This window comes from Podarcis raffonei, chromosome 13 (assembly GCF_027172205.1).
Source record: "Podarcis raffonei isolate rPodRaf1 chromosome 13, rPodRaf1.pri, whole genome shotgun sequence".
NCBI lineage: Eukaryota > Metazoa > Chordata > Lepidosauria > Squamata > Lacertidae > Podarcis > Podarcis raffonei.
Window position 1 is genome coordinate 38,454,427 of NC_070614.1, and position 15,788 is coordinate 38,470,214.

Below are 15,788 nucleotides of genomic sequence, written 5' to 3' on the forward strand. Positions count from 1 at the left end.
GATCTGAATGAAAAATAGGGGGTATTTCAGAGGGCTAGTTGGATTTTTGAGTGAGCAGAACCTAGAACTCTAAGCATTGCCCCTTCACCACAAGTGACGGGCATTGTGGGTTGTGAAGACTGCGCCTTAATCTGGCTACTCCCAAAAATACCACTGAGGGGTACCAATCTAGAGGGAAAAGAGGGGTGCTCGAGACAAAGGAACTTGCTAGTAGTAAGTCATTTTGGGGAGTCAGGGTTGCAGGCTGGGTTTTCCACTCCTTTCCCCCTTCTCAGGGGCTTGAATTTGAGGGGTGGACGAGGCCTTTGAAAGCTCACAGAGCTTTCCCCTCTTAGCAGACAAGCAGAACTGGCAAACCTCAAATCACTTCATGCCTCGTGACAAACTGTAGAGTTGTTTATACGGTCCCCTCTGAGCTGCTAGAAAAGGGGGAAGCTGGGCGTCCACATTTCTTGACACCCCAACCCTAATGGGGAGGTTTTCACTCTTTAAAACTATTTCAGAAGGGCTACTGTGCAGCATTTAGACTGCAGCAATTAGGCTAAAGTTTAGACTATTTCCACTCTGTCTGTTTGGACGAGATGGTTTGCAATTCTTTGTGGACTCTAAAAGACTTTTTGCATTGACTTCAAACCCATCACTTAAAAAAATCAAACCAAACCTTAAGGGATTTAAGATTTGAATTTGGAAGATTGTTTAATCGGGGCAATGGCCTACAACAGCTTTTTAACAAGACTTTGAATGGGTGTTGCTAATAATTAATTAATATAGCTATAAAAAGGGGGAAGGTTAGCAGTGGGGGAAAGTATGTGTGTGTTTTAAAGTTCTTTTTAAAGTACTCAGCATAAACTAGGCAACCTGCTAATAATTACTTTATACACAGATCATTAATCAAAATCTGGAAGGTCTAGGTAGGAATCATGCTGCTAGCTCCTTCTGTGTTCATTAGTTCAAACTAATTTCTTTCTGAGACCTCAGGTATCTTGGGTGCCAGCACCCGCCTGGCTCTTAAGCACTCCACAAGTAACTAGTCCCTAATAAGAACAGAACCCCAGGCTGAGTTCAGATTATGATTACACCATTTTGTGGTGTTCTGCTTCATAGTGGACATATTGGATGGGCCACAGCATATGAATAAGGAGGAGAAAATAATGATCAAAAGTGAGGCATTCTCTGTAAATGGAGCTTTGTTCAGAATTGGCTTCACTCCACTGAAACAAGGAACCAGCAGATTTATCCAACAGTAGAACATAGTTTTCTGGGAATTGTGAGCGAATTCGAATTATTTGGGTGCGACTTTGGGCAGCCAAACAGACAGCTCCTCACATCTCTTGGGAAAACAGGGACGATGATTAAACTGAGCCGAAGGTCCCGCTCAATGCTCTCCTTGGGCCTCAACTCTTTGGCCCTCTGCTTTTCGGTTTCGGCCTTCTGCACCAGCTATTGGTGTGAGGGGACCCACAAGGTGGTTAAGCCCCCCTGCCTCTCGGCCGTCAAGAAGGGGAACTGCGTGCCCATCAACAGCAACGAGACGATGGATGGGAACGTGACCATGGACCCCCACGTCGTCCAGTACATCTGGGAAACGGGCGAAGACAAGTATGCTTTCCGGTATTTCCACACGGGCTTCTGGCTCTCGTGTGAGGAGCATCACGGAGGTACGAAACCAGCCTACATCTCATACGGAGCAGATTCCATGACGGCTGTTATTAGTTTGACAGCTAGGTCACAAAACCCCTCTCCTGTTAGACAGACAAGAGAGAGAAAGGGGAAGAGTGTTGGTGGTGGGGATGTGGAAGGTGGCTGTCAAAGGGCAGCAGAGGAGCAGAGTGAGATGAGGTCTCCACCTCTTGTGGTCTAGGGCCAGTGGTCATGCATAACAGGCCGCCTGCACACCATGCAGTTATAGCGCACAGCTTCCCCCGAAGAATCCTGGGAACTGTAATTTGCTGATGACACTTGGCATTGTAGCTCTGTGGATTCTTTGTAGGGGAAAAGTGCTTTAAAATAGTGGTGTATATCTGGATTCCTAATCTACCCCATATGTAGTTGGGTTTGCCCTACTCACCTCCCCCCCCCCATCCTGGGGCTGCATCCTGGCTCAAATGAAACCACCTGCAGTTTAAAAGACAAGTGCGTTCCAAGCCTGGATGGGGAGTAAATTGTGGGAAGCCTCTTTCGCTGCGAGGGGAGGCGGAAATCTTGACAAACAGAAGAATGACATAATTGTCGTGATCAGCACCAGCCTTTGGATAAACTGAAGCCATCTTCTTTCATTGTTCCACCCTTTTAGAGGAGAAGTGCCGGAGCTTCATTGAGCTGCCCCCCGAGTCGGAGAAAGGTGAGATTTGGGGAGGGCAAAACAGGCCATCTTGTCTAAGGGTGCAAACACAAACGGGAAATGGCAGAATTAATAATGCTGTTTTATGTTGAGACATACCAGTGGCTCATCCGACTGAGTCCTGTCTGCTCCAGACATCCAAGATGGTGGCCGTTCCTGCCTCCTCTTGTGGGAGTGGATGCCATAGTTTAACTGAAGTGTTTCTTCACACAGGGCATAGTTAAACTATGGAATTCACTTCTAGTAGAAGCAGAGATGGCTGCCAGCTCTGAACCTTTCCTCAGAGGAGAGGGCTAAACTTATGTACATGAAACAGCTACCCACTTCCTGGACATGACTGGCTTTTGTAATAAAATTTGAACCCCCCACCCATAAAACCCACCACCATAGTGGAAATGCATAGGGCAGAAACATTCTGGACATTGGTAGTCAGCACAATATTTTTTAAACTTCTGTGCATTAGGTTTTCCTCTGGACCTCCTATTATTTATTTTAAATTATGTGCCTCCCATAGTGCCTATAAAATATTATGATGTAGTATTGCATCTGTTGCCCGCTGCTAGACGTATGTTTCACAAACACTCAGAAATCACAGATGGAACCTTTGACACGGGAGTGTTATTTAAAGCCTGGGAGCTAATTAAGTTATTGAAATTAATAACTCAGGCTGAACAATCCTATACTCCAGATACGGCAGGGGGCCACTTAGGTCATCATAGTGACATGGGCATAACTCTCACCATACCCTGCAGTACTGGAGCAAAGGATGACATCTTTGAAAGATCTTACAATATTGGCAACCAGTTTGCAGTTTTGGAATATGAGCTTAATGCTAAATACTTGCTTGGACCTATTTGTTGTGCATGAACGTTTTACTCCAGCATTGAATATTTTACATTAATTTCAATGACAAATAGGAAACCCAACCCCTGCTCTCTGTTTACCATACTTCTAATTAATATGCAGTGTTCCACAGCCCTTTAATTCACAGGGAAGGAGTACAGCTCAGTGGTAGAGCATCCATGGAGCAGAAGGCTCCAGGTTCAATCCCTGGTGTCCTCAGGTGGGACTGGGAAGCCCTGCATAGCTACTGCCAATCAATTCAGCATAAGGCAGTTTTCTGTGTTCCTCTTGTTTCTCTTCTCTTCTACATCCCGGCTACAAAAGTTGGCTTTATACCAACCGTCATGTGTCCCCCACACCAAACAATCTTGTGAATCTAGTTGGTGAGGATTCCATTAGAGATCTGCCTCTATCCCCAAACTACAGCTTCCACGATTCAGCGGGGAGAAGGAACGACTATGAAATCAATTGAAGTCCGCAGTTTAAATGTGCCTACAAAACAGGTCACTGTGATACTCATTATTGCCGAACCAAGTAATGAGGCTGAGCACTATTTTTTCCTCCTTAGTTATTTATTATGTATGAACCGATTCATTGTAGAGTTAACTCCATCCCAAAGGCTTGCCATGTGTTATCAACATGTTAAAAACATCACAAGTGTTATAAACAGGAATTTAGGAAGCTGCTGCCGTTCGTCGAGCAGGTTTTCACAGGGAAGCTCCAGGACGAAAACAAGAGTGCTTTGACATGGAGCGTTAATGCCCAGGCCTGTGCCTGGAGAAAGCGGGAAAGCCCTTATGCTGAGTTAAGCTGCTGGTCTGTCTAGCCCAGTTTTGTCTACCTTGACTGGCAGTGGCCCTACCTGGAGATGCTGGGGGTTGAACCAGGGACCTTCTGCATGGGGAACAGGTGCTCTACCACTGAGCTACGGCCCTTCCCCTGACTCTGTGGGACATATAAAGGTAAAGGTAAAGGGACCCCTGACCATTAAGTCCAGTCGTGGCCGACTCTGGGGTTGTGGCGCTCATCTCGCTTTATTGGCCGAGGGAGCTGGCGTACAGCTTCCTGGTCATGTGGCCAGCAGGACTAAGCTGCTTCTGGCGAACCAGAGCAGCGCACGGAAACGCTGTTTACCTTCCCGCTAGAGCGGTACCTATTTATCTACTTGCACTTTGATACACTTTCAAACTGCTAGGTTGGCAGGAGCAGGGACAGGAGCTCACCCCATCGCAGGGATTCAAACCACTGACCTTCTGATCGGCAAGTCCTAGGCTCTGTGGTTTAACCCACAGCACCACTCGCGTCCTGTGAGACATATAGCTTGTTTATAATCTCCCACTCACCACCCATGTTACTTTCCAGGGGTGCTGTGGCTCTCCGTTGCCTCCGAATTCCTTTATATTATCCTGTTGACTGTGGGGTTCCTATTGATGTGTTTGGATGCTGTCTACTATGCCAACTTCATTGATGGACTCAAGATCAATGCTTTTGCAGCTGTGATCACCGTTCTCTCAGGTATCTCGTTCTACTCTGCACCTCCAGTAGTCAGCTACTTTTCCCACTAGGTTCCCACTAGCACTTAGACCTAACACTCATTTTGTATGGACTTTCTTTTTTTAAAAAATCATTTTTATTAGTTTTCCAATAAAAACACCCAATTAATATATCCAATCATAATCCAATTAAAATAAAAAACTAAAATAAAAAAAGACCAAATTATAATTGTTGATTTTTCGGGGCTCCCCATAGTCTGGACTTCTGAAGCATATCTTCAAATCTCCGCCCTGCCTCTCCTTGTTTCCATATTTTCCACATCCCGATTTTAACGCTTTAAAGATCTCCGTCCCTGACTCTCCGATTCTCTCATTTTGTATGGACTTTCACCACTGACCCAAACCCCATCCATATAGTACTAGAGATCATGGTCCAGTCATTCCTGTATCATGTTCACATTATATCTAAATGTGTACAAGGAAGTCTCTCTTTTTAAATGAAAAGTATTTGGGGAGTGATTTTGAGTGGGGAAACAGGTGGCAGGCAAAGGTTGAAGCCCCAAAAATGAAAACAAAACCATGCAACCCCAAACTGTTCTAGTTTCTTTATACCCATTTGTGTGTAATGTGTCATCGTCCCCCCCCCCTTGAAAAGGTTACTGCACATGCTTGGTGGGGCAAGCCTGCTTGATGCTTGTCCATGACAGGGCCTTCTCAGTGGTGGTGCCCTCCACCATTGTTGAGTTTGTGTCTGTCTCCCTCATTGTTGAGTTTCAGGAGGAATTTTAAAACATTCCTGTATATGCAAACATTTGATAGCTGAAAGATACACTTCCTGGCAACCGTGAGATCACTGGCCGAAAGACTGTTTGCTACCCTGGGCTCTTTTGGGAGGAAGGATGGGATATAAATTAAAACCACCACAACATTTCTTATTCATATGTGGTGCCCAGCAAGGCACTCTGCCAGCTTTGTAAAGGGTAATCCGAGGTAGCTGGCCTCATTTCCCAGCATGTGATCAATAGTGTGTGTCCATTGCTAGAGGCAAACAATACAGTGAAATACTGAAGCCATGAGCTAAGCCGGGCCACAAATGCCTGTCAGTTCATGTATTCAGCAGGATCAAGCCTTGGTATAGCTTTCCCTAGAATGTACAACTTTAAGCTTTCAGGTAGGGATAGAATCTTAAGTTTGAGTGTTTTCTCAAGGACACAATTTCCCAAGCAAAGTAAAACAGCATTTCAGGGATTGGTCGGCCCTACCATTAGGCAAAGTGTGGTGACTGCCCGAGGCAACAGACACCAGGATTCTGAAATGTACAGCCTTACACTTGTAAGTGAAATCTCTCAAGTCTGTCAAACTTGCTTTCTGTTGGGCTGCCATGGCTCTGCTCCTATTCAGCTCAGACCCCAGAAAGTGGTACCCAAGGGAAGTAAGTGCACAGTGGCTGGGCATATTCTGAGTATCTTTCTGACCACCCCTTCCCAACAGGGCTCCTGGGCATGGTAGCCCATATGATGTACATGACCGTCTTTCAGGTGGCTGTGAACCTGGGACCAAAAGACTGGAGACCTCAGACATGGTATTATGGCTGGTCATTTGGGTGAGTAAAGCCAGCATGGGAGAGGAGTGGGGTGTGGGTAGGGTAAATGCAACCCAGGGCTCCTACACCTTTAATTAAAGCATAGCATCAGGAATTTTACCAGCTGTAGCTTAAAGGTGCAGGAGCCCCCTTTCCTTTTGAATCCAGCCACTTTGGGTGTTGGCATTTGCATTTGAGAGTTGAGTTGTTGCTCTGTCCAAAGATGAAAGGAGGAGAGGATATGGGAAGGGAAGTGGAAAGAGGGGAGAAAGAGAGACAGAATGATGGACAAAGGTGGAAGAGAAGAAATATAAGATGGGAGAAGTTACTGGATGAGTGGACAGTAAATTATTGTGACTGAAAGCATTAGACCTGAAACCATAGCTGTCAACTTCCAGATTTGAAAATAAGGGATCAGCAGCCTTGAAAACAAGGGATCAGCAGCCTCACCTGTCCCGGAGACAGTCTACGGGATATCTAACAATCCGGGATAGCAGCGGGAAGCAGTGGGAAACGGCGCTGAAATAAGGAATTTCCTGCAAAAAAAGGGAAGGTTGACAGCTATGCTGAGAACCTGTGTTCGGGGTTCATATTAGGGTTATTTTGCAGTTCTGCTACTTCTTGCTTGCTGGTTGGGACTTGGGGCTCAACATGACACATGCCCCCATCAGTAGTAATGCTGCTCCTTCTGCCTCTTCATTCTGGGATTTTTCAGATTTTTTATGACAGCTGCTTGGGGGTCACCCAGCATGGAATCCAAGGCTGAATCTCCCTTATTTATAACACCACCCCATGCTATATAGTAGCAATGTGCCCAATTTCCATTTTGTCCCCTCCCCCTGCCCCACTAAAACCCCTAAATTTGTTACATTTGCATTTTTGCAAGCAAACCCGAATTCGAATCATTTGTTTGACACTCCCTCCTCCCACCCCAATTTTGTTTTAGCTCTGCTCTTTGGAGCAAACCTTTCAGCCTCTGTTTCCCCATCTGGTGTCCGACGTCATAAGCAAAGGAAGCCTATGGAACAAAAACCCATGGTTTGGAAATACCTAATCATATTTGGTTGGTTGGATTGTTGATGTCAAAAGGTTTCTGTGAGGGTGAAGAAGAGAGGGTTCGGAAGCACTGAACACACTGACTATGGGATGGCAGCCCATAACATCTCATTTATTGTTTGGTCTAGGCTGGTCCTCTTCCAGCTATCTAGACACCAACAGAAGGAGCAGTACATGAATGGGTACCTTTTTTTGCCTTTACCTTTCAGCGGTTCTCAACCTGTGGGTCCCCAGATGTTGTTGGACTACAACTCCCATCATTCCTGAGCTCTGGCCTTGCTAGCTAGGGGTGATGGGAGTTGTAGTTCAACAACATCTGGCGACCCACAGGTTGAGAAAGGCTGCATGACATGAATGGGTGAAGAATTGTGTCAGAACCGGTGTATACATGGAAAAGGAGTTTTGGGAAGTCAGTTATCATGGGGGAACTGGATAGATTTGGCAGTGCAAGAATGACCTTGAGACGCATCCCTTTGCACCCCCTCCCCAATTTCTCTCCCACAGCATGGCCTGGCTCTCGTTCACCCTTTGCATGTCAGCCTCTGTGCTGACCCTCAATACCTACACCAAGACCATCCTGGAATTCAAGTACCGCCGGCGGATTTTTGAGAAGCACACGGCGTCAATGGGGAGCAGCAGAGGTCCCGGCTCACCCGCTCTGGCCCCTGACCTCGAACGCTTCCTCTGGGATAAATATATCTTCAGCGTTAGTGACTCTCTAGACTTCTCCCCTAGCCCTCCGGGCCCAATGGCTCCCTGCAGCGGGCGCAAGGCCTACGCGGGAGGGTATGCTGGGCTCGCAGGAGGTCACAGTGGAGATGCTGGTGACGAGGATGACGGGGAGCCATGCTAGAGAGAGAGAGGGTGTTGGGTGGAGAACAAGACCTCCCACCATCACATCCCTTCTCTTCCATTTGCTCACCCATCCATCCAACTGTTTGTCCCATCACAAATATGCCCTTCCCTCTGCTTAGGCAACCTATGGCCATTTCACAACCTGTGAAAACATTGGTTCTTTGAGGTTGTCATGACTTTTAGGTTGGGTAAAAGGGTGAGAGCAGACCTATGGATCAGGCCCAGTTCAAACTGTACAAGAAGAAGAAGAAATTATTATTATTATTCTGGCAGCCCTACCAGGAGGCAAGAGGAGGCAGCTGCCTCATGTGTTGAGTTTGGGGCGGTAGAGTGGGAGGTGGGCAGGTCAAACCCAGAGGGCGAAATGTATTAGGAATTCGTTGTGCAGGGATAAATGGAAGCCGTGAAATGATATTATTGCATTCTTGTGGAGCTCTCTTTCAGTTCAGCAAGGCAACACAGAGAGCTGGCCATGAGATTTTTCCCTCTAAGGCAAAGGACAAGATGGTCCCCGCCAATACACTGGCATTTGAATCATTCTTAAAAACTGAGGGGCAGCCTCCGCCATGGCACCTGAGGAAGGCAACTTCAGGGATCATGAAGAGGCCTGGCTCTTTACCTCTCAGAATCAGCTGCCTGAGGCGGCTGCCTCACTTTGCCCAATGACAAAATCCCAGAGGGTTGTGTGTCCTGATTTTATTCCATTAATGCTGTTCGGAGGTTTTTTTCTTTAGGCGCCGACATGCCTCTGGCATATGGTCACAGATCATGGGGGATACCTCTCAGATTGTGCATTGCAGTTGCTCGTGGGGTGTGTGGCAGGAGATCTTGGCCCAATCCCACTGTGACTCCTTGAATTTTGAGGCCCTCTTATGCTTTCTGGCATGTTCTGTGAGGGCTGTGGCTAGTTAGGAAATAGCCACTGCGATAATCTTTTGGCCTTGTTATTTAGGTGCTGCGGCACCCACTTATGTTAGTAGAAACCAATAGGATTGCCTTCTGCTTGCGGCTGCAGTAGAATTGTGTGTATCCACCGTCAGTTGACACCAAGGGCTGTATATAACCATTTATTTATCCAAGGTTGTTTGCGGTGCATATTGGACTTGTTCCTCACTAATCCTGCATAGGGCCTGTCTATAAACAAGGTTACTAGTATATTAGTCAGCTTGCACTTCGCAAAGGTAGATACCGGGCTGCTTCAGTTCGTGTTTCATTCTTGAGAGGGAAAATTCCCACTCTCCTTCATTCCCGTCAAATATTCCTATCTACAAATCCCAGGGTCAGCAGAAACTCCTTCAGCTCCCTGTTCTGTGGCGCATGTAGCTGGCTTATTCTCTCACTGCTGTTAGGAGGTGTTTTGAGCTAGTGTCATAAAGACTTCAGACTTTTCCCCAATAACCAAGGCCTGGAGCCCACGTATACACTAAACCCCAGCTTTCTCTGTTGTGAAAGCGCCCTAACAAGTCTGATAGCCTCCCCAACATCCTGAGGGGATGTCAGCGAGCGAGGCCCAAGTGTCTTTATGTATGTGGCGTGTACAATATGTTTGAGTAGTAAAATAGGTCTTGCCCTGTCCTGTTTTCACATTGCCCATTTCAACCAGGCACTGAACTGTTATGGCTCCTTTTCAAGGCTCTGGGCTCCTTCAGCTTCGCAGCCCTGGCCCCCTGATGGCAGCCCTGGCCCCTCAACACTGACCCCACCTCACATGCCTTCCCCCCCAAACCCGTTTGCAGCTCTCCTGATTTATCTCATCGGCTTTGTTTCATATAATCTCCCAGTGTGTGGAGAATGAGAAGATCAAGAGTTGTTAATTTCTGGTTGATTAAATAAATTAAAGAATTAATCAGTGTCAGTCTGCTTCGTTTTATAAAGCTGGAGGGAAGAGGGGAGGGTAAATTCATCAAGCATCAAGCCCTGTTTTCTAGGCCCAGCAAAGCTGGAAAGGAGGACTTGGGAGGCGACGGTTCGAATCCCTGCTCAGCCATGAAGCTCAATTCACGGGCCAGTCACTGCCTCTTGGCCTAGCCTACCTCACAGGGTTGTTGTGAGGAGGAGACAGGGAGAACCATGTACGCCACCTCGGGCTGCTTGGAAGATTAAAGGTGGTATATAAATTGTAAATATAAATAAAGCAAGCCTCAGAGGGAGGGGAACCTGTGCTGCTGGACTATTCCACCCACGAAGAAAGTTGCAATTCCCAGATTGGTTTAATAATCGGTCTTCTCTGGGAATTGCAGCTCCCTTAACAAACAGCAGCACACGACATTCCTTGGGGGGAAGCCATGACTGTGGTACATAGCACAGTACTTGAAATGTGTGGTGTGGACTGTGAGGAGCAAGCTCCAAATTTTATGGGGTTTTGGAGACAGGAATTGGCCCTTAAGATGAGCTGACTAGATGCAGGCTGGAAGTTCAGCCTAGAAGCCCAAAGCTCTGCGACTGCCAGGCTTGCTGAGGAAAACAACCCTGGTGGCATGGGAGGTAAAGTGCTACTGTAGCTGGGTGCTCTGCTTTGACACAGCTAGCCTCCCACTTGCAGCTCCAAAGTGCCGGGTTCGGAAACCGTCGTCGGCTGTCTGTCTGAATAATAGTAGTTGTTATATGAGTGACAATTGAATTATATGTTTTAGATCATTTCTCATATTAAAAACACAGCTCTTTTGTTTTCATCCATTTAATTTTTTTTATTTCAAATTTATTTCCCCCCATCTTTTTTAAAATCTTTTTTATTACAAAAAAGGGAAAAGAGAGAGATAGATAAAGAGAGAGGAGCTGGTCAATAAATACTTGGAAGATGCTCAAAATAAAATAACATCCATAAAATATAATAAAAATAATAATAAACACAATGATGATGACAATAATAATAATAATAATAATTAATAATAATAATAAAATGAACCAGACTTGTAACAGATAATAAATTAAAAAATAATAATAACTTACAAGGAAGAAACCTAATGGCTTTATAAATACTGTGGAGCAATGAAGGGCTCATGATAAATACCTGAAACAGGAGTGGGGAGGGTTAACTACAGCCATGAAGGGGTATCAAGAATGGGATGAACTTCTCCATCAAAAATAGTACTGCTCTATTCTGTTTTGGTCAGACCACACCTGGAGTTCTGAGTCCAGTTCTGGGCACCACAATTTAAGGAGGATATTGACAAGCTGGAATGTGTGCAGAGGAAGGGGACCAAGATGATTAGGGGTCTGGAAACCAAGCCTTATGAGGAACAGTTGAGGGAGCTGGATATGTTCAGCCTGGTAAAGAGGAGACTGATCGGAGATATGATAGCCATTTTCAAATATCTAAGGGGCTGTCATGAAGATGAAGCAAGCCTGTTTTCTCCTGCTCCGAAGGGTAGGACCCAAACCAATGGATTCAAGTTACAAGAAAGGAGATTCTATCTAAACGTCAGGAAGAACTTTATGACAGTAAGAGCTATTTGACTGTGGAACAGACTTCCTCAGGAGGTGATGGGACTCTCCGTTCTTGGAGGTTTTTAAGCAGAGGTTTTAAGCAGATGGGTCGCCATCTGTAATGCATTTTCTCGCTGAGATTCCTGCATGTCTGGGGGTTGCATGACCCTCTGTCCCTTCCAACTCTACAATTCCACGAGTCTATGATCAATGCATTTTATAGAACTGTTCGGCCAAAATTCAAATGGGTACATTCAGAAGGATACATATTGGGTTAATAGTCTTTATTCCAAAACTCTTTTGAAGGTGAAATTGGTTTTGTTTTGTTTTTTAACTGGTCATTTTTGTATCCCACTGCGGCAACAGAATTGGCTGAGCTGACAAAAATGATCCAGCAGAGGGCGCTGCTGGTAAACAAATCTGCCTTGAACTTTTGATGATTAGTTGTTGTTTCTTCAGGAGAATGAAAATTAATTTCACAATCTCAACTTTCTGACTTTCCTTCCCAATGAAATTATTTTTTAACAAAAACATGGCTTGTTTTATGTGTGATTTTTTTGCCTACTGTTGAAACAAAAGGTAAGACTCGTTACTGCCTAAAGCAACTACAAGAACATCTCTTTTGAGAAAAGGTGCCTCAAACTTCTAAAAGCTTTTCTGTCTCTTGAGTTTTGATTGATCGTCCAACTATAATTAACTGATGAAATCTGCATAAATCTGTATATGTGTAACAATAGTTTTGAAAGGGGATAAAAAGCAAACGTCATTTGCTTTTAGACAAGACACGCATGATATCGCATCTTAGAAGAAGCATTGCCTCGCTGTGTGAGAATGGGGAATGATGCCCCCTTTAAATGTTGCGCCCAACGCCCTTTATGCTATCTTATCTTTAAAATAGTTTGCATCTTTAAAAAGACAACAGCAACCACCCTGACTTACCCTATTAATCCATGTGTGTGTGTGTGTGTGGTGCAGTGACACCCTGTAAGAGGAATGCTGAAAACCACTGAATCTGTGCTAGATTGTGGCCACACTTTTGGGGGGTGGTACTAGATTGCAGGTGGACAAGGGACAGAAACTGGCAGGGGCTATTGATGAAATCAGGATGGCTGCCAATGAGAGGTCAAGCCTCCCGCCTTCAATGAATCCTCTCCTCCCCTCCTCGGCCTACAGAACTGCGGCATCTTCTCACGCACATTTCTCAGTTCCCTGGGGGCACTGCCCAGACCTATGGGGCACAAGCTGAGAGGGCGCCCTAGATTGCAGCACACAATCTAGTGGTAGGGAAAGAAGAATCGTGGTGGGCAAGGTGCTTTTCGGGCAGATTATCCACCACGACCATCCCTATAAGGGGTCTCCGATACTTGACACAGATCAATGCTTATCATACAGATTATAGTGTTCCCTTAACAGGGAGCAGGAGAGGGCAAAAATGTCCTTGGAAGAAGGGGAAGACCCCCTTTCCTCATACCATTTCCCCAAGCCTTGAGGGAGAATGAGTCCTTCCAAGGGCAAGGGAAGTCGCTTTTTGTTTCACGATGCACCCCCCCACTGGGTAGGAAGGGCGTGTGAGTGGGCCATAGGTCTCAGCATCCCCCCCTTGCAGCACCCCCCAGAAGAGGAATCCAGGGGCGCCCTGTTTCATAGACTTTCTTTCCTTCCTTGCACCCTCCTCCACCGGTATTGCTGAAGCAGCATCTAAGAGTTCCAGGTCCGTGAGAAGGCTTTCCTAAATACCCATGGTGGTTCAGTTTCTTTGCCGTTCACAGCTTGTTCCGGATCAGAACCAGCACGCGAGATGCCCAGTCCAGGTAGAGGTGAAATGAGTGGACGATGGCATGTCCTGCCTGAACCACAGACCAGTGGGTGCCATGGGCTGGCAGGGTTGGCAGAGGGTCGTTGGGCCGTGAGAGGCTGAGCTTGGTCATCTGGGGGAGAAGCAGACAAGAGGGTGAGTTGTGACATTCTGGAGCAAGGACAGAAGCTCTGAGGTAGCCCATGTTAACCCCTCCCTATTTCTGATGATGGGAGACTTCCTATGTTCCTAAGGTGACAAAGCAAGGATCACCCCAGGCTTCCCAGTGCATTTTCCCCAGCACTTTCCTTACAACAAAAAGTCCAATCTTTTGGGGAAGCCATTTTGCTGTGCAAGATCCCAACCAATTATAACCCCACAACCTGATTTTGCTGGTATGGGACTGGATCGCACCCCAAAGCAGTGACAGCCTGGAAGCACTCATAGAGCCGGAAGGGGCCTTGCAGGCGCATCTAGTCAACCCCACACAATTGGGACCACCCCCCAGGATTTGTTCCTTCCTCTCAAAGCCTTACCAGGTGCTCTAGTCTTTTGAGGAGGCGTTCCAGCCGGCTGTGCACTGTGGTGATGTCGTGCTCCATGGGTCGCAGCAGCAGTGGGGCTGCCCTCCGCAGCCACTCAAAATGGCGTTGGTAGCACTGCAAGTCGGAACTGAGCCGAGCCAGACCCACAGAGACCTGGAGGAGGAGGAGAGAGGAACATGACAGAGAGGGGCTGTATGAGAAAGAACTTTGGTGGGGCAGGAAAGCAGGCCACCTGCAGAGGCTGCCTTGTCTGCATATACAGTGGTACCTCGGGTTACATATGCTTCAGGTTACAGACTCTGCTAACCCAGAAATATTACCTCGGGTTAAGAACTTTGCTTCAGGATGAGAACAGAAATCGTGTGGTGGCAGTGGGAGGCCCCATTAGCTAAAGTGGTGCTTCAGGTTAAGAACAGTTTCTAGTTAAGAACGGACCTCCAGAACGAATTAAGTACTTAACCCGAGGTACCACTGTATTCTGGAAATATACCGTATTTTTCGCTCTATAAGGCGCACCAGACCACAAGACGCACCTAGTTTTTGGAGGAGGAAAACAAGAAAAAAAATATTCTGAATCTCAGAAGCCAGAACAGCAAGAGGGATCGCTGCACAGTGGAAGCCGCAATACCTCTTGCTGTTCTGGCTTCTGTGATAGCTGCGCAGCCTGCATTCGCTCCATAAGACACGCACACATTTCCCTTTACTTTTTAGGAGGGAAAAGTGAGTCTTATAGAGCAAAAAATACATTATTAGGGAAAGGGCCTGTGGCTTAGTGGTTACAGCATCTGCTTAGCATGGGGAAGATCCCAGGTTAAATCATCAGCCTCTCCAGGTAGGGCAGGAGAGATTTCTTATCTTGAAACCCTGGGAGCCACTGCCAATCAGTGCAGACAGTACCAAAGATCTGATAAGGCATGTTTCTTCCCCTCCTCTGCCCACACAGAAAACCTGGGTGCACCATTGGGGCCAGGGAGCCATTTTGGAGTGAGTGGAGCTGCAGAGGGGAACCAAGAAACAGCTCTGTTAAATGGGGATCATGCCAAGAGAAGTTGCAATTAATGCACTCGGCTTCCCCTGGGAACTGTAGTCAACAGAGCAATGCTTTCCAGCACCCTTAGCAAACTACAGTCCCCAGGGTTCTTTGGGACAGGCCACGTGCTTTAAATGTACAGCGTGTACAAAGCGTGGCTGTAAGATGTGTACGCAGCCTGACTCTCAGGCTGTCTGTGTGAGGGAGCCGGAGCCACAAAACCTGGCAGAAACCTAGAACCTACAAAGAGTGGGAGAACTGCAGCTACTGCGAGGGGCCAGTGAGACCAGCCATGGGAAGCCTGTATTCCCTAAAGCAGCCACTATGAGAGATTTTGCTTAAGGCAACTAGCTGTGGTGCAAAGGAGAACCTATTGGTTTTCCAGTGGGCGGGGGCATAGCTGTCAACTTTCAGATTTGAAAATAAGGGATCAGCAGCCTCACCTGTCCCAGGGACAGTCTACAGGATATCTAACAATCCAGGACAGCAGCGGGAAGCAGTGCTGGAATAAGGGAATTTCCCACAAAAAAAGGGAAGGTTGATAGCTATGGGCAGGGGCGATGGGAGAAGAGGGAAGAGGAGGCCTCTTTTACCTGGATGTTGGCAAGTTCCACCGCAGTCATGGATAACACAGGCAGCGTTTCTAGCTTGTGTTCTCCTTCTGCTGGGTAGCGGTTTTTCTGTACAGGGAAGAGGAATGGCGGAAATCAGACCACAAAATAGTGCAACTGAACAGGAACACCAACCAATAAATAATAAAGGGGGAGGATATGCCCTCCTATTTATTTTATTTTCAAAACAACAAGACAAAATATCATATTT

General features: G+C 46.6%; 2 protein-coding genes across 4 annotated transcripts in view; one reads left to right on the forward strand and one right to left on the reverse strand.

The window, feature by feature from the left end:
• The first annotated feature begins 583 nt into the window (after positions 1-583).
• LOC128400428 (germ cell-specific gene 1-like protein) lies at positions 584-8,553 on the forward strand. Of its 2 annotated transcripts, XM_053362615.1 has the most exons (5): positions 584-1,658; positions 2,294-2,341; positions 4,547-4,699; positions 6,169-6,280; positions 7,820-8,553. In XM_053362615.1, the coding sequence occupies exons 1-5, from the start codon at positions 1,349-1,351 to the stop codon at positions 8,166-8,168; spliced, it is 972 nt and encodes a 323-aa protein (XP_053218590.1). In that variant the 5' UTR covers positions 584-1,348; the 3' UTR covers positions 8,169-8,553. The 2 variants fall into 2 exon arrangements, with proteins under 2 accessions (XP_053218590.1, XP_053218591.1); XM_053362616.1 differs by lacking the exon at positions 4,547-4,699.
• A 3,161-nt stretch (positions 8,554-11,714) lies between these two features.
• The window catches only part of IL11 (interleukin 11), a 66,986-nt gene continuing 62,912 nt past the window's right edge, over positions 11,715-15,788 (reverse strand). For both annotated transcript variants that reach the window (XM_053362620.1, XM_053362621.1), the window contains exons 4-6: positions 15,560-15,646; positions 13,928-14,089; positions 11,715-13,524 (exon numbers count right to left, since the gene is read on the reverse strand). In XM_053362620.1, the coding sequence (XP_053218595.1) occupies positions 13,360-13,524; positions 13,928-14,089; positions 15,560-15,646 (414 nt within the window). In that variant the 3' untranslated portion in view covers positions 11,715-13,359. The remainder of the gene's footprint in view (positions 13,525-13,927; positions 14,090-15,559; positions 15,647-15,788) is intronic.

Bases quoted from the DNA above. Each gene is read 5' to 3' on its own strand.
- LOC128400428 (XM_053362615.1), top strand. From the start codon at position 1,349: ATGATTAAACTGAGCCGAAGGTCCCGCTCAATGCTCTCCTTGGGCCTC. The intron at 1,659-2,293 runs GTACGAAACCAG...CCACCCTTTTAG, and splicing joins GTGTGAGGAGCATCACGGAG to AGGAGAAGTGCCGGAGCTTC. The intron at 6,281-7,819 runs GTGAGTAAAGCC...TCTCTCCCACAG, and splicing joins TATTATGGCTGGTCATTTGG to CATGGCCTGGCTCTCGTTCA.